General features: G+C 44.0%; 1 protein-coding gene across 1 annotated transcript in view; it reads left to right on the forward strand.

Moving 5' to 3' along the window:
• Nucleotides 1-14,162, forward strand: part of LOC146186157 (uncharacterized) — an 85,884-nt gene extending 71,722 nt beyond the window's left edge. The window contains exons 6-8 of the mRNA XM_084605632.1: nt 6,887-7,031; nt 9,979-10,124; nt 12,812-14,162. Coding sequence (XP_084461758.1) covers nt 6,887-7,031; nt 9,979-10,124; nt 12,812-13,035 — 515 coding nt within the window. The 3' untranslated portion in view covers nt 13,036-14,162. The remainder of the gene's footprint in view (nt 1-6,886; nt 7,032-9,978; nt 10,125-12,811) is intronic.
• The last annotated feature ends 4,635 nt before the right edge of the window (nt 14,163-18,797 follow it).

Genomic DNA, 18,797 nt, shown 5'->3' on the forward strand with positions numbered 1-18,797 from the left:
AACATCGAGTTGCTAGAAGGTTCGTTCGAACGTTGTGACGGCGGTGTGTCTCGGAGTTCGACGTAGAGACGATGCCATACCACTAGAAGTCTTCTACATCCGAATGAGGATAGTCAACGACGAGAGGCAAGGGGTGCTCATACGTGAAGGGATTCCCCTATGGCATAAATTAAACTGAAATCGTAAACTACTAAAATCCATGTCTTTACTTTGAAGCCGAACCTAAGCTTAGCCATACAGTTGCTTTCGCGTAACTCCAGGTTTAACCACAAGCTAAACCACCGCTATTTTTTTTTCTTTGCCTGATCCAAAACTTTGATTTCTCGCTACTTAAGAAAAAGGCCGTATCGGACGACATCGCTTGGCATGTGCAGAAAGCGTAATTTCTTTGGTGCATGTCATTTCTCTGGTGCGTGTCATGTGTGGGGCATTCATAGTGAGTCAGTGATTACTCGTCCGAGTGCTTCATCGCAAGAATATCCAGGTAAAGCGACCTTGCAAACAGCGGGCATGCTCTATGTCAATGTCCCAGAGTGGATATATCAATAAATCAGCGGAAACGTTTATTTGTTCACGGTCCCAGTTGAGAGTGCACGACTTGCTTACTAGGAAAAGCATCAAGCGGGGATATAGAAGAAGCTCACATGCCGAAGAAGGGTGTCGCGATTCAATTGAGGGCGCCTTCGCCGACTAGTTGTCAGATGCGCACACTCCTAAATCCGCTGTGAAAACATTCCGCGCATATTGCATTCGATAATACCTAGGCCTCTTCGATAAGCACATTAGAAAGCATATTATAACCACTGGACTCATGGCGCAGTTATGAGTTTTTGACTGTTTGACTTTTATATATCTGTTCTTTTTCTTTTTTCTTGCATCAGCTGTAATATTCTCACTCTGGTGATAAACAATTAACAGTTTGTGTATTAGTCCGCAGCCAACTAGTCCGCAGCCTGTGTTTAGAATCTGCGGCTGTCCGACCAGGTGCCTCATTGTTGGCTACTGCGTGAAGCCACTTTCGCTGCAACCCTTCTCACCTCGTAGTGAACTGCCACTCTGTGGCGCTGTGCGTTTCACGTGGTCGTCCTCATCAATTTCCACGCATGCGAAATGAATCCAGAATACATCGGTGTCGAATTGGGCTCTTCGGTGAGTTGAGTGTCCTAACTCGTTTAGTGAGCCAAAACCAAACTTCTCAGGCACAAATTTGGCTATTATTCCTCCTTGAAATCCTATAGCCTCATACCGAATGCAGAGTCAAAAGCGACGAGCTATAGAACATGTTTCGCGGTTGGCCAACTTAGCTAAATCAGCTGCATATATTTATTTATTTTTTTTTTGCTATATAATCACCAATGTTAGCATCAGTCCCTTCACAGCACTGACCGTTATCACATAGCGCATATATAATCTGCTGGAAAGCACATAATGCTATTGTGCAAGGAGAGCACTCCGTTGGCATTATACGGCTGCGAGTAGGTCAAGTTTTAGTCCCGAAGGCGTTAACAAATAAAAATGGGAAGGGGGGCATGATAGCCATATTTTGAACAAGAAAATGTTTCAGAAATGTTCACTTGGCGTTCATAATTTTCAGGATTCTTTTTTAATATTTCGAAATGATAGCCATATTTTGAACAAGAGAATGTTTCAGAAATGTGCTCTTGGCGTTCATAATTTTCAAGATTTTTTTAAATACTTCGAAATGATAGCCATATTTTGAACAAGAAAATGTTTCAGAAATGTGCACTTGGCGTTCTTAATTTTCAGGAATTTTTAAATACTTCGAAATGATAGCCATATTTTGAACAAGAGAATGTTTCAGAAATGTGCACTTGGCGTTCATAATTTTCAGGATTGTTTTAAATACTTCGAAATGATAGCCATATTTTGAACAAGAGAATGTTTCAGAAATGTCCACTTGGCGCTCATAATTTTCAGGATTTTTTTAAATAGCTTCATCAGGCGCGATGTTCTCCTAAGTCTATGATAGTACACTTTTGAGATAATTCAAACGGGAACAACCTTTAAATTGAAACAGAGTCCCGGAGACTGTCTCCAGCTCTGTAGGCCTCTATCTCTCATGTAAGGTAACAGCACATAACAGTACTGCATTGGGCTTCTTTCCCACTCACATCCCTTTTCTTTCCTCGGAGATGACATGAAAAATACCACACTTCTTCTGAAATGGCCCTTTTCTGCTTTGGCGTGAAATGATGAGGAAAATAGGTTTGTGACCCCTCCTAGAAGAAGCACGCTGGCCGCGGCGTTATATGTCCACGCTGCCCTTTCGCATTGGTATCAAATCTTGATTGTCGCTTAGAAGCTGAAGCACGCAAACGTTACAAAAGATGAAAAAACGACAACAAAAAAACACAGCATTTACTTTCTGTCGACCAGCAGCAAGGGTTAGTGGAGGGCGCACGCTGAGGTGAGCCCATCAGTGCTGCGGTCGTATTCTGGCAATCCACTGGCTCGGCTCGTTGCCCGGACGTGTTCGCAATCTTAACACGGGCATCATCTATTGAGCCAACAAGTACGTGGCAGAGCTGGACCTTAAATTTCCTTGCACTTTTGCTTCACAAACTCTATCTCACTCACTCGTATGCCTCTGACTTTTTCTTCTCGAATGAGGAAGCGCAACAGATAGTATTCGCTTAAAATAAGCCTGCGATGGTATAGTAGCGGCAGCCCACATACTTTCCATCAGTACGCGAGGCGCGTCACCAAAAAGATCAGTGCCGTGTCGGTGCCGCGACCTTGTAACTCTCGAAACATCGGTGGTCTCTGAGAGCGCGCGCTCCGGTCTCCGCGTTCCGGAACAGTGACTCGCTCCGCCTCGGCAGTATATAGCCGGTGGTTTGCTGCTACTGTTCGCTGGTCGAGTGGCTGGTAGCCGTCTCATTTCGTGATAGCTCCCGAGGCTCGACTGGCCTCTATATAGGGCGACTGAACCCTTTCCTGCTTGCTTGCTTTATTGCTTTTTCGCTTTGCCGTTACCCTTTATTGCCGGCGGCAACTTATAGGAGCGCTGGCTGTGGCCTCCTTAGGGGTTGGGGTCTTCTCCTGCGTAAGCCGTCGCGCGAAATACAAACTATACAAACTCGAGGGGCACCGCGAAACCGCTACTCGACATGCGCAGGATCGCTCGGCAGTGTCGGCGCCAAGGCTGCGGGTGGGGCTGAGGGAATGACGATTTCGACAGGACGCCTCCTCTTGGAGTCATTGCACGCTCCTTCCTTGGCACTTACGGGCGCATACTTCACTTAGTGTACTATGGTGATAGCATTACTAGTTATTTATTCTTACCAATGTAACGCGCGGCTAATCGGTCGGCTGTGTATGTTCCCCTAATTTGACTTTTTTTTTTTTTTACCTGCATTGCCCGTAGGGCATTACAACAGGGAAGCTACAAACGGTAACTGTGATATTACATATTATTTCAACGCACGGTAAGAGGCGCCGTTGGGCGGATGATATACAGTGCTTGATGGCAAACTTTCCAATCTCGGACTGTTCTTTTTTCTGCCTGGTTATGGAATTAATTTCCCTGCAGGATGGAGATTAATGACCAACTACGGATATCAAATATTAAGCTGCCAGATACCGGATTTATTGAACTGCTATCCAATCATTCTGGATCTATTACCCGACTCCCGTTTACTAAAAAATTAAAAGAAAAAGGTGAAATCATTGTTGTTAAAGGATTAATACCGTTTTATAAGTGACAAATCTGCTCTCAATGTGCCGTAATTTTTTTTTCTACTTTATATACGTATGTTTTTTCTTTAGTGTGTTTTCATATCCATGTCCGTTGGCTGTAAACGTGTTTGCTCAACATTTGTGTGCATGTAGAAACTTCTATCCTGTAAAAGAACAAATTTTATCTGTCTTTGACCTGTGCTTGAGTGTCGACCGCTGCTTGCCTCAGGGTGGCGTGACCTCGTCAGGCAGTTTTTTCCCTGCCTTTAGTCCCGTCCCCCTAAGACAATAGTTCTGTATTTAGTCTTGAATAAATAAAAAAAAAGTTGAGAATTAGTATTTGCGAAAAGCTTCCTGGTGAAGGGAACTGTAACGTTAGGCGTACGTTTATTATACTCTAGTTCATCGTGATAATTAGACAGCTATGTGGATGAGAACGTGAAATGCACAAAAATCAATACCTTTGCAACTCTAAAGAAAAAATAGATTGTGCATCCCGAGAGCTTTCTGCCCAGCAACAAGCATTTTCAATTATGAACAGTGGCTTAAATTACCGTCATGTAACCGCAGTTTCCTGTTAAGATAGAATTTAGCTCACAGCTGCGACCACAGCAATGTTTTTGGTAAATTGCGCTTGGTGGTTCTGAACGAATAAAACCGCAACAGACGCAGACCAGAGAAAAGCGACATCGAGAACGGTACTTGCAACTGAAAATGTATTGAAAAGCATAATCGGTTTTATAGAAAAATGACATGTGTGGCCCTGCAGTCAGATTAGATATGATAGATAAATCGCAAAACAATTCCTTCGACGAAAATTTCAGACAGTAACTAGCACGCAGGAGTTAAAAAATGAAAGCAATCAGCGTGGATGACACGAGCTGGGCATAAAAATAATAACTTCAAAAACTTGAAAGACCAACAACAAACTTACACGACAGTGAAATCAATAAACGCCACTGCGTAAAAGATACAAATTACAGTTGAAATCGAAAAGACAAAGGCAGCCAAAAGGCTCCATGAAAAAAAAAAAAAAAAAAACAGTTCCTTTTGTAGGATGAGGTTAACCCATTCGATTGCCAGCATATGTAAACCTATTTAAAAAATAAAAAAACGTGTACTTTCCATTTCACGTGAGATTGTGTCCTTTATGCAGTAGTGTTTCATGACCTTACTTCCTTACTTCCACGTGCGGAAGCCAGTCTTTCAAGCTTTGTAACTTAGTTGTTGTTGTCTTTGTCATATGTCTAGCTTATGTTATTCATGCTGAGTCCCTTTATTTCTTAACTTCATTACCATTTTCATCGTAGCAATCTGTGCGTGCCCTTGTCACCCCGCAGTTACCCTATTCCCTTAACCGATAAGATCCCCATATTCGAAATATCGCTAATGCGGATTAGATTTTCAAGACATCTAAGACAAGACTTTGCAAAATTTTGCAAAAAAAAAACAACAAAACAAATCTGCTTTTAAAGGTGGCGACCTACCACAAGGGTATGAGTGTTGCGCTCAGGCATGCGTCAGCGCCATACAAACCGCTAAAAGGCTTAATCTCTGGAAACGAGGTGGAGTTGGTATGCCTTAATTTTGCTCGAAGTAATTCAGAGCTGTAATAAAGCAAAGGCTATAAGAAAGAAATCGAGGATATTACCAGAGTCCTTCATAAATAAGCGCTTCAGCAGTTCATGCTTAGAGATTGACGGCGCGCAGTTTTCAAGAAGCATGGCATGACACCAGAATTTTCGAAAACTGCTTTTATTCTGAAAAAAAAAAAGAAAGATTAGTGTATTTTAGCCGCACATATTTTTTATGCATCAGTCTAAATCTACAGTCATGACGGTATACTGAGTATCCTTTGTGACAGACGTGCTTGCTTGCACGTGTGTGTGTGTGTGTGTGTGTGTGTGTGTGTGTGTGTGTGTGTGTGTGTGTGTGTGTGTGTGTGTGTGTGTGTGTGTGTGTGTGTGTGTGTGTGTGTGTGTGTGTGTGTGTGTGTGTGTGTGTGTGTGTGTGTGTGTGTGTGTGTGTGTGTGTGTGTGTGTGTGTGTGTGTGTGTGTGTGTGTGTGTGTGTGTGTGTGTGTGTGTGTGTGTGTGTGTGTGTGTGTGTGTGTGTGTGTGTGTGTGTGTGTGTGTGTGTGTGTGTGTGTGTGTGTGTGTGTGTGTGTGTGTGTGTGTGTGTGTGTGTGTGTGTGTGTGTGTGTGTGTGTGTGTGTGTGTGTGTGTGTGTGTGTGTGTGTGTGTGTGTGTGTGTGTGTGTGTGTGTGTGTGTGTGTGTGTGTGTGTGTGTGTGTGTGTGTGTGTGTGTGTGTGTGTGTGTGTGTGTGTGTGTGTGTGTGTGTGTGTGTGTGTGTGTGTGTGTGTGTGTGTGTGTGTGTGTGTGTGTGTGTGTGTGTGTGTGTGTGTGTGTGTGTGTGTGTGTGTGTGTGTGTGTGTGTGTGTGTGTGTGTGTGTGTGTGTGTGTGTGTGTGTGTGTGTGTGTGTGTGTGTGTGTGTGTGTGTGTGTGTGTGTGTGTGTGTGTGTGTGTGTGTGTGTGTGTGTGTGTGTGTGTGTGTGTGTGTGTGTGTGTGTGTGTGTGTGTGTGTGTGTGTGTGTGTGTGTGTGTGTGTGTGTGTGTGTGTGTGTGTGTGTGTGTGTGTGTGTGTGTGTGTGTGTGTGTGTGTGTGTGTGTGTGTGTGTGTGTGTGTGTGTGTGTGTGTGTGTGTGTGTGTGTGTGTGTGTGTGTGTGTGTGTGTGTGTGTGTGTGTGTGTGTGTGTGTGTGTGTGTGTGTGTGTGTGTGTGTGTGTGTGTGTGTGTGTGTGTGTGTGTGTGTGTGTGTGTGTGTGTGTGTGTGTGTGTGTGTGTGTGTGTGTGTGTGTGTGTGTGTGTGTGTGTGTGTGTGTGTGTGTGTGTGTGTGTGTGTGTGTGTGTGTGTGTGTGTGTGTGTGTGTGTGTGTGTGTGTGTGTGTGTGTGTGTGTGTGTGTGTGTGGCGGGGGTGCGTTATTTCGTTCTTGTCTGTAGTTTATACATATTAAGTTCATTTTTCTCTGTTTGAATGCATGCAATATTTGTTGTGTGTCACTGCTTTACTAGCAGTGCCTTCTCTCTGCACTGCAAAGTTCGTGCGTCTTTGTATCCCGATACTTCGGCAAATATTTGCTGGTGTTATCCAATAAAAATTATGCCTTATTCTTCCTCCAATTGAAGATGCACCGTCAGTGCAGCCCCTGGAGGTGCTGCGAGACAGGAAGGAGTCTAGGTTAGTGTGTGTCGTGGGAGCTGAGCCGTCTCCAGAGATCGCTTGGCTTCGAGACGACCAGCCCCTCCCGGAGGACATCAACCCATCGCTCAGGTACGTCGGCTCATACATTACGCCGGCCAATAGGAATATTTGTAGTCTAAAATCTTGGCATTAAGTTGAAAGCCTTTCTCGGCTAATGAGAGGAGCGGACAGAGCGCATCGGCAGGGAGCGTAGGCAGAGATATCGAGCGTCGGCCGTGTTTCGGCAGAGAGTGTGGACAGAGCCTGTCATCAGACCCTGCCCTCACGAAGTGCCAACAATTGCATGGCTAATTAATATAATAGCACCAAATTTGGCATCCATTCCAATCAGAGTATGGCCAACTAGATGGTGACCTCTAGATTTGGATAAGCCTCGCCCAAAATTTGGCTTCTGGACCTCGAAAATTTGGCCTCGTCAGAATACTGCCAAAGTCGATATCGAACCTAGATCGAGTATGACCAAAACAGTGACCTCAAAACAGGGAGGGGCTACCTCCAAAATTTGGCCCTTTGGGCCCCTAAAGTTTGATCTCGTAAGGTTTAGACCAAAATCGATGCGCAACATAATTCGAGAATGGTCAATTGGAATGGGCCATACGCAGTATTGGCCCCCTGAACCCCAAATTTTGACTTTTCAGAATTCGACCAGAACTGATGTCGAGCCTAATTCTAGTATGGTCAATTCAGTGATTTCCGAACGTTAATTAAGACCGTCCCGGAAATTTGGTCTCCCTGGACCCTTGAAATTTGGCTTCTTCTCAATTTGACGAAAATAGATGTCTAACCTAATTTCAGTATGTCAAACTCAATAGGTACTTTCAAACGTATGTGGGCCATTCACAAAAATGGTCCCCCTGGACCCCAAAATTTACCTTCATCCGAATGTGACCAAAATTGGTGTCTCACCTAATTTCAGTATGGCCAACTGATTGCTGACTTGAAAATTTAAGTTGTCTACCACCAAAATTCTTACTTCGCAAAATTAATTTCAGTACTAACTACTTTGTTAAAATTGCAAAATTATTTAAATTATAATAAAAATTAATGCTACTAGAAAGTGACGACATTATATGTTCCAATTGCTTTTCCAGAATAATGCAATTCGTTTTAAACTATTTTGTAGTTCTCATCCATACCAAAACTAAGCTAACCTACTAAACAAAACATCTTCTTTACAATCGAAACGCTAAAATTCTTTTTTTTTTTTTGTTTTTTCATTTTTTTTTTTTTTACTCCGCCGGGGTGGCCCAGTGGTTACGGCGTTCGATAACTGTTCCCAAGAATGCGAGATCGAATCCCGGCCTCGGCGGCCGCTTTTCGATGGAGGCGAAAAGCAGTGTGCCCGTGTGCTGTGCGATGTCAGTGCACGTTAATGAACCCGAGGTGGTGAAATTTCCGGAGTCCTCTAATACGGCGTCTCTCATGGCCTGAGTCGTTAAACCCCGGAAACCAAACCAAACCATTCTTTTGTTTTTCTCCCAGACTTCGTCCCGGGCAACTATTGCTTCTCTCTGCTAACCTGCAGCACGCACCCTTAGAAATTTAAGACAACAGCAACTAAACAACGAAAAAAGAATTATGGTCAAACGCTCGTCACTTTCACTGCATTCAGGGCACAACTAGCAGCGAACCCAACGCCTTGCTGCCCGGAGTTCTTTCCACCTATTGAAGTTCCCAAGGCTTACTTATTTTTTAATGCCTTCATGGTCCCAGGAATCCACCCTTGGAACCATGTGCTCAGTAAAGTTCGCACCATGGACTTTTCCGCCTCTCTCCCACACCACTCCCTCGCCCATTATGACGAGTGTAATCAGTCAACACTATGCCCTAGCCAATTCAACACGGAATGTCACAGTGCGCTCCTAACAAGTTTTGAACTCCGGACATCTTGTGCCATCTGTCCTTTCGGCAGCCCCTTCCCGTCTTACATCTTGCTGCTTGGGGAAGAGTGCAGCTACCCATAGGATAGCCACACTAAGTGACCAGTCTACACAGGATACCGCAGGTCTCATATTCACAGTTCTACTTAATTCTGTCACTTTTCGGCTCGTTGCGCTGGCCCGGGCTTGCCGCGCGTCGTCCTTGCTTCCAGGGCACTTCATCGTGTTGTCTACAGAAAGAGCAGTGATACACTCTAGTAAAAGTGATTTCTAAAGGAATTAAGTACTTTTTTCAGTAAACTACAGCCTCAAAATAATTAGTCACATTAGTTATTACCAGGAAAGTAATTAAACTGCAGTAATTTCATCACACTAATTCAATTTCACTATTACTTGGCACTATTACTAGGAGCTTACGATGTGATAGCGCTAAGACAAAGTCCTGAATGACCTAGCCGAAAGGACGCTTCACAAATTGATATTTTTAAATGAATAACACAGAAGATTTGGGACAAACGAGCTTTCAAGCCGTTTGCTCATCAAAGAGAGTCCTCTCATTTTCATGGTTATTTTCATGGACATCAAGATGAGGCGATGCGCAGTCTGCCTCAATACCACTCATCTTGCACCAGATCTGCTTTACTCTGCGCAATTTTGCCTCATGCATACACGTATTCAACACCGCGATAGAACTTCCTTCAAAATCTGCTGCGTTGCAGTAATCTTGAAGCACATTCGAGAGTACAGTCGTTAAGAACACTGCTTAGAAACGTCAGTTCTCCTGTCTCGACTACTCTTCTGGAGGCTTCATCGGGTCCGTTATTCTGATCAAACCTCTAGCGTTTGAAAGGTGTCAGGAAGCACATTTTGTAACATGCGTTTTCACTATTCATCATTAGTCTTGGTGCCTCTGGTGACAGACGTTAGGGATCAATGGCAGAAAGCAAAAGTGTTATATACAAAAGATATTTACGAAACCCTTACTGAATATGTTTATTTCATTTTGTTTTCGCTTTATAAAAGTGTGAATTTCTTGAAAAACTTTTTGTGTTTGATAACGTGTGTTATAGACTGACAACACTCGCCTCTAATACCATACGATTATTTATGTTGCATCGATTACGTACCATTTCCAGGACGGAAAACGCATCAGAAGGCTGCCTGCGGATATCCAAGCTATATCTCAAACAAGCCCAAAACGACACCGAGACTCCTCACAACTACACCTGCATAGCAAGGAACCTTATAGGGACGACCAGCCGGTCGCTGCTCCTGCGTAACGGTAATTTCTTTCAAAGACTATTTCTCATCAAGCATTGACCGAATTGTTCAGGTGGCTGCCTTACAGTCGCCGTGATTATTCGACATACTAGCTTTAGTAATATCCAGCTTGGATATCACAAGTTAGAAGGCGAGGTATAAATTCTTGTTGCAATTGAAGCTTGCGTATATAGGCTCAATTGCAACTCATACTTCACTGTATATTTTGCATTCACGGCTAAAAAAGATGAATAAATGGGCAATAGTGTAATTGCAACGCTCGCACTAGGCCCGCAGCCAGCAATAAATCAAGTCATCGCATATGTCATGTTCTGTTTCGATCGACAGGCCATTAAGTAACCTTTGGTTGAGGTGCGGGGTATTCTTTTGTAGATTTGGTTTAGCTATATAGTCCTGCATTCTACCATATAACCAACGACGTGGGCTGCAACACCTGGATTGTTTAATGAATTAATATAATAGCAACCCGTCGTGGTGTACTGAGGCCAATTCTGTTTACTTGATAATCAGTTCAGTTGCCGCCTGCAACTATGGGCAGGTACCAACAAAGCCGCTGAGGTTGGGAGGCGACCAGTGGCCTTTAGTTGCTTGGTAGGTAATGGCGAGAGCGGAAGTATGCGCAACCTTAAGGAGGCTGCCGCAGAAAGCTGGAAATCAAAGTTTATGACGAGGGCAGATTGGTTTGCATCCCTAAGGATAGTTGCATGGCACAGTGCAGGGCTCTATGGTTGAACCATGATATAAAGGTTTCCGCTGATTTATGCACGAAGCTTGGCAGGATCCCAATGCACCTTAGGCGTGCTGCAGGGTCTGCAAAAAGTCTTACGCGTCTTGGTTATGGAGTGTTTACACCATTTTCTGTACAAGGAAGAGATGCACATATTGCGGGAAGCAACTTAGAAGCAAGCGCTAAGCTCAGGACTAATGCATTAGAAGCCTGCACGATGGAATCGCGATTCGCCACCGCTGCCAAGAGCCAGTCTAAAATCGCTGCTGATTCTCTCTACTCACCAACTATGACTCGAGGCACGCTAGCCCGCACAGCGGCAGCCTATGCGGTAAAATTCGTTTTCAACATCGCTGCCGCTAAAGCATCTTGGCAGACGTCGCAGTATTTCAGTATACTTGAACGCTCACGGCAGAGGTTGATGAGATGTGCCTTCTCCCTGCTACTCCTGTAACTTGAGTGTTGCATGCTTGGAAAAGGTTCCGCTCCTTTTACGAAACGAGGCATGCGGAGAGGCCGCCGCAATTCAGTTTTAGATCGAAGCACTGGGAGCTTGAATTCGTTCTCGGCACGTCACTTCCCGCATTTTCTTCTTATACATTCCTCAGATTCTTTGATAAGCAGCAAAGGCACTGTTAGGCAGTCTGCGCGTCTTTACTTTTTCGACCTGCAAATCACGACGCGGCATGAGGAGCCCAGCGGGTCGAGAAACAAAACATTTTTGGTTGCATGAAATGACCTTAAAAATTCTAAAAGGTTGTTCTTGCGTCTCAAGCAGATGCGAAAGTTTTCGAGCAAATATTAAAGAGATTGATAGGATATGCGTTATTTGCTCTTGCTGTCCTCTGAATAGATTTATTTGATTATCTAGAATTAGGGATGGTAGCATCGAATTCAGTATGGGCTGCTCTAGTGAAATATAAAAACATGCAAAGAAAGGATGAGCCCTGATGAGGTTTCGTAGGAGAGCATCAGCGAGTGCACTCGGAATAGACTCTTAAATGAATTCAGTGATCTGATGGATGCAAATAACCACATCATAGTGCAAAAAGAAGTAGCGCTAGGCAAGACAATTTAACATAGCAATGCCGAAGACATCCTCTGATGTCTCCTTTCCAAGGTTACACTGGGTTGCATTTCAGATGCAGCTTATTCGCAAAAGCAGCAATGTTTCGCTGTGAAGAGAACGCAGATGCGCTGTTGTATGTGGAGTCCTGATCGGCTGTGTTTATCGCTCATTCAACGCAAGCGAAAGTTTTGCAAAGAAATGGTCCGGATGGCGGTAAAAATGTGAAAGCGATGTTGTTGACATTCACTTGGTATGCATTTTCATATCGCCCTTTTTAATTTATATAGGCGCATTAGACTAACCGCTAAAAAAAATTAACATGTGAATATATTTTTTGTGTTGATCGCACGTGTATTTATTATATATTTATTTAGAAAACTTTTCGACAAAAGTTTTCATGCTAAAGATTTGGCGGGAAAAATATTTTTGCGCCGCCTCTGTAGCCCATCGGCATTCCGAATGGAGCCCACACGTCTACGCATCCATCTATCTTTTTTAATGAACTACGTTGCTTATCTGCGCAGAAAAACAAAAATACAATTGCTAAGCCCAATTCTACATGCTACTTAAGGCTCCATTCGTCTTAATTCACACAGTGAGCACCAAGGTTGTGTAGAGCGCGTGACTTTTCTAAGCGAAAGAAAGAAAGCTCTACCAGGAAACTGGTTATTGGTCTCACGTCCTATGCTCGTGCACACTTCTAAATAGATAGGAGTTCCAGTTACTCAGACAGGGACAGCATTTATCGAAACATGAAGCCTCTTTCCGATTTGGCTTCTGCAGCTCGTCGGCTATAGCTCCCCGAGGTATTTTAAGTGCGCTTTTCAGTAACGTAGAAAACTAAAGTACGCTAGATAATGACCCTTCTTTTGCTTGGCCGTGGCGTTCGCAGGTGACAGCTTAGCATCTGCAAACGCCAGCGTGGTCCATGACCAGGACCCTCTGGACGGGGTGCCCGTGAAGCGGTTCAAGATCACCGGCTTCGTAATCGGCATGCTGCCACCACTGTTCATCTCCTTCTACATTATACTCAAGCTGGGATATCGATCGCGGTACGCCGAGGAGCGGGCCGAAGAGACTGGGATGATGGAAGAGCCCTTCTTCATCAGCAACTAGAATTTCGCCTTGCCCTGACCGCAGAGGGGTACTACAGCCCTGAATGCCCCGAAACTTGTTCCCATCTTCACAAAGGGACCCACAATGATCCACTGACTTCCTCGTCGTGGTCCTCGCTACCTGTGGCACCAGTGTGTGTGTGCTATTTTTTATCACATGGCCAGGAGAGGAGCGCTTGTCGTCGCTCCAGCACACTGGGGCTCCATAAAGCTCTAGATTAGCCTTTTAAGTAGGAACTCCACGCCTGGTTCCTGGTTAAGGATTCAAGCATCTCGGCTGAAGCAGTTATAGAAAACATTGAGTTTACCGCGCAAGATTGAGTCATCGCTGATATAGCATACTCACTTGTTATGCTACGATATCCATGAGCTTCACGGTAAATGTTCCGACCTCACACGAAATGTTTTAAGTTTAGACGTCGTGTCACTGAGTAAACGAAACGTTTACGACCCCACAACGGACAAGAATGCACAACTGGAATCAGTTTCACTTTTGGATGGCCAGTCTATAATAACCAATAGGAAGTACCAACACTTGCAGGCCGCTTGTAAAATGGGAATATGACAGGAATTTTTCCGTACTATCTTCTTAGCATACTCTGCGCCACAAGGCACAAGCGGAAATTATTAGCAGCATTAAAGAAAAACAGATAGCCATACAACAATCGTTGGTAGAAATCCAGTTTGCTGTATTTCAGGGTTAGAAATGCGCTGGAATTTCGTTCAGCTATTCGTATTATTTTTGTGTTATTGCAGAGACTTCATGAAATTTTTCAGTACGGTTTCAAACGCCGCCTCACCCGGTGCCTAAACATGGCAGAAACTGCAAACAGCCTTCTGATGAGCACGCAATCATGACAGGTCACAATTGAGCATCTATATTAGTTTTTTTAAGCCAAAAAGTAACATGAGGCGGCAAACAACCACTCCGCCAGAGAGAACGGGTTGTCAACTGTAGTGTCAGCGCGAGGCATCCTATGGCTGAACGGTGCGTCAAAGTCTAAGCAATAACAATGAGCAACCGGAAGAAAGGAGCATTCGTGTTGACCCTGGTGCATTCCCGAAGTGAGTTAAAAATTTTGATGCGCGAAAAGCTACAGTTACAGCTCTGCTTTCAGGTCCCTTTCGAAGTGCTTAATAATCTATGCTTCAAAATACGGCCGTCGCAGCTCATGAGTGCGTGCATCGTAAGCTGCGGTTGATGGTGAGGTTCATAAAAATGTACGTGCACGTTCGGAGACTTCAATGTCGTGTTATCCATTGTAAAGTGCTGCAGAGTGGGAATCTGCTATACTTCGCCATTCTTTAGCGCTCATAACCAGCTAAGGTCGATAAACCGTTCTTATCTTTAATGGTGACAGATACTCCGGATACTCTACTAAACAAACCTTGGCGAAGCTTTTATTGAAACACTCACAATTGGTCATGAAATGAAAATTATAGGCTTTTACAGTATGACCATACACAAACTTCAACTGCTTGTCTAATATTACCGTCAAATGTGAAGCTTCCTGGATATCGCAGACATTGAGTTAAGGGCACATGTGTTTCCCAGTTGCACCAATGATGAGCACCGAAATACAGGCTTAGCTTTGGCAAATGGCACACGGATTTGCCAGACAGCGCCAAGTACCAGGATAACACTTTTTTTTCTCACAGAAACAGGGGCATATTAGCCGTGTAAATATCCCATCAAAACCATGTATATTCAGTGCCATCCTCACTACATCACAAATGCGGGGACCACCCTTGAGACACTCAGGAACAACTGTAGAAGAGACCTTTTAGCAGATATTAACGTTTGCCTTACCGTGAATGTAAGTGTTCGGCATGCAGCGATATAGTTTGTTGTGTTTGTAACGGCCTTTCTTTGTGATGTTTTGCACGTGTGCATTGATTAGAGAGTACATAGTTTTGGAGCAGGTAAGCATCGTATAATGTGCTAATTATAGAAGTTACCCTATTTTTACAAGGGTAAAGGAAAGGTGCTGACACTGTGAAGGTTTGCAGGCAGGTCAGATTGAGCTGGTTCACATTATGGTGCTTGGGCTGTACATTCGAGGCTATCAATAAGCAGTAGTACTTTCATAGTATAGTGTAGCTAATGTAGTTGTTCATTAAAAGCCTTGCTCACTTGACTTTCCGACGCCGCTCGCTACCTGCGCTAAACACTGGGCTACTACACCGATCATACCCTGTCGAAGGACCACTTGCCCAAGTTCTGTAGATAGCCACGCGTCCGCTTGTAGAACTCTAAAGTGCCCCTTACGCTGTAACAATATTTTTGTAGAAAGCCACCACCTCTTCTTGCCATACTTGTACGGACGGTCCACGTGCCGTTGGAGCGTACAACATGTCCAAAGCTTTCAGATGTTATAAACATCATTTCCTTATCTCTCTCTCTCTCTGTAGCCCCGTTTTTCTCTCTAGGTGGGGCAGTAGTTTGTGGGCTCAACCCAAAAGTCACTGGACCAAGTGTAGATCCTACTTGGAAATAGTCATAGTCGCCTTTCCTGCAATGCGCGCGCTAATTGTGCCTGTAGGCGCTTCTTGCGTGCCCAGTGTAAGGCCTACGGGTATACCGGAAGCAAATACTCCCTGAAGTGCTTTTAGTTCACTCAGTCTATGGTACAGTGATATTCCGAGCAAATATATGCACATGCACATGAACTCTCTGTCTTTTTTGTTCTTTGATGCCGTGAACATTGCTAAGCATGTAAAAGCGGTTTTTTACGCCTCCATCTTGGCGGCGCTACGTGACAGTGTTTTCTTTTTCCACAAATACTTGACTTAATAAAGATATTCAACTCGCCTTTCTAGACCTCTAGCACAGCTTGTATAGTGCTCTTTTGCCGAACAGTCAGCTTTGAACAAGCGGTACTGGGGAACGCGGATAATCCCCTGCGAGCAGGTACAACCGCTGGACAGTGCTTAACCAGTGCTCTTTCAATGAAGTACCAACCTCTAAGGGATCAGCATGCTCTAGAAAATGTGTACATATTGACTCCGACCACTTACGCGATGAAAAAGCCCTATGTACAGTTCGCTTCATTATAAAAGGAAACGTCTTATTCTTGTGGTATTATTCCCCAAGCCCATACTAGGCGCACGTGTTCCACTTTTTTTAGCGTGGAATTCGTTTGGCAGAAACTGGGTGGTATCGAAGTTAAAAAAATTGTAAAAAAGTGATATATTTCATTAATGCTTCTTATGTGTTTTCTTCTATATTTTGCACCTGCCTGTGCAAGCTGCCAGCGGCACTGATGCGTGGCCGCCATTTTTCCTGTCATGTGATCGCGTGTAGAAGGTCGCTTAATATGTAAGGTAACAAAGATTAATTATTCAATAAATGCTTACTCAGTAATTATGTGTAACCAGCACACTTTTCACCCGGTCAATTGCTAACTTGAATTCCTCCTGGCCTGTTTCCTTTTAAAAATTTGTTTTTTTTTTCTTTGTGTGTGTGGAGAGTAACCGGTGCTTTTTGTAGTTTCTTTTCGCATTTAGGGGCCCTGCACAGTTAGTAGTCAAAGAGCGTAGCGTTTGAGCAAAGAGAAGGGAAGCGCCTTCGGGAGTGAAGCCAAATAACTCACTTAAGATGGGCCGCGCTCGGACCTGTATTTATGATTTTTGCTTTGAGAAAGGTCGCATCCTGCTTAAGAAGGGTTCTGACTCGAACGTCAGGAAGCTCCGAAACTTCTACCTTCAAAAATATATCCATTTATAAGGTTTTCTTGTGGCGTTTACAACTGTTTTGTCTTCATTGTAACAAGATGTTTCAGTGATCACCCACAAGTGAACAAAAATAAATAAATATATATATATATATATATATATATATATATATATATATATATATATATATATATATATATATATATATATATATATATATATACAGCGCACCACTAAGCCGCTCAGTTGACGCGCAGTGTTCTAACCACGAACTATTGCTTCCGGAGTGCTAGTCAAGAACTCGGTTACGTCCTGAAAAAAACAAATAGTAACAAAAACAAAAAAAGGAAACAAATATTGAGCCTAAAGGTAATCTTTGCGCTATCACATGAAGGAGTATTCTACCTGCATGCGGTGCGAAGAGCGTCTCAAGGCGAGTACACTTTTACGTGACGGTCGAAGAAATCAGCGTATGTATTTCCAGGTTTAAAATGCTATTAGTGCAGTTTATGAAATCAATTAAGCTAAATTTATTTATTTATTTATTTATTTATTTATTTATTTATTTATTTATTTATTTATTTATTTATTTATTTATTTATTTATTTATTTATTTACACACGCTGCAGCCAAGACGTGGCTATTGAAGAAGTAAAGCAGATAATTGTGGTCTATCTCTCTCTGCTGTTCTTGCGTCCCACACGATTACCACCACTGTAAATGAAGACGAGCCAAACCCGGACATCCACCTCCTAAATCTTTGGGCTCTGCGTCGCCAGGCAGATCATTATGCTGCTCGTAACCCCGATGACCCATCGGCTATCCCCGCTCTTCACCGGGCTACCGCGCGTGCGAGGCGGTATGAAAAGCGTCTAGCAAGGCAACGTTGGGCTTCATGGTGTGAGCGCCTGTCCTCCAAGCAGAGTAATCGACAACTTTGGAGAGCGTTTCACGCCATGGAGCGCTCTTCTCAAGTTTCTGATTACACAGAGAGCATTCGCCTTGCTATGAATGTAGATGAGGACACATTTGCAAAACAGGCGGCCAGACAGTTTTTTCCCCACTATGATTCCACCTCAACTTCTCCACCTTGCTTACCGGTTACCGAACCCCCCGATGAGATTACTTCTGACCTAACCATGGCAGAGCTACTGGCCTCCATTGAACGCCTCAAATCTAACTCTGCTCCCGGCCACGACGGCATACCTAACTCCTTATTCCGCAACTTGGAAGGGACTGCTTTGCAGGCCCTGCTTGATGCATTCAATGACGTGTGGCATTCTGGTGTCATGCCGGACGAGTGGAAACATTCTATTGTTGTTCCAATACCGAAGTCAGGTCATCCTCCAGTTTCTCTCTCGGCCCTTCGTCCAATTTCCCTGACGCCAACAATCTGCAAGCTTTACGAAAACATTCTCGCCACTCGCTTATCGTGGTGGTTGGAATCCCATGATTGTTATCCAGAATCCCAAATTGGCTTCCGCCCGCAAATAGGAACGGAGGACGGTCTTGCTACTTTGGCTGCTGACGTGCTTCACCACTCTCCGCACAGTCATCTTGTTAGAACTGTGATCGCTACAGATATAACAAAGGCATATGATAACATCCTTCACTCAGCCATTCTTGCCTCCCTAGAAACTCTTGGTATTCCTCACAGGTTTCTCCTCGCCATTCACGCCTTTCTAACAAATAGAACATTCAGTGTGCGTGTCCATGGAAAGCCCTTTGGTCACTTCCCCTCAAACAGAGGAGTGCCCCAGGGCTCCGTTCTCGCCCCTACTTTATTTAATGTGGCCTTCATTCCACTTATTCGAGCCCTAGAGGCCATCCCTTCTATACGGGTGCTTGCGTATGCCGATGATATAACCTTATGGTGCTGTCACCCAGATACGTCTGTCCATCAGGCGGCCCTCCAGCATGCGCTGGATATATTGACATTTCGCCTCCCTCCTTTGGGCCTAACTCTTTCGCATACAAAATCCTGTTTCATTCGAATTGGAAATAAAGCTGGCTTACGGAAAGCTCCCAATATAAATTTTATGATAGATAATACCCCAATTCCTCAGGTACAAACCGTTCGCATTCTTG

Source organism: Amblyomma maculatum, chromosome 6 (assembly GCF_055883805.1).
Source record: "Amblyomma maculatum isolate TAMU_Amacu chromosome 6, ASM5588380v1, whole genome shotgun sequence".
Classification (NCBI taxonomy): Eukaryota; Metazoa; Arthropoda; class Arachnida; order Ixodida; family Ixodidae; genus Amblyomma; species Amblyomma maculatum.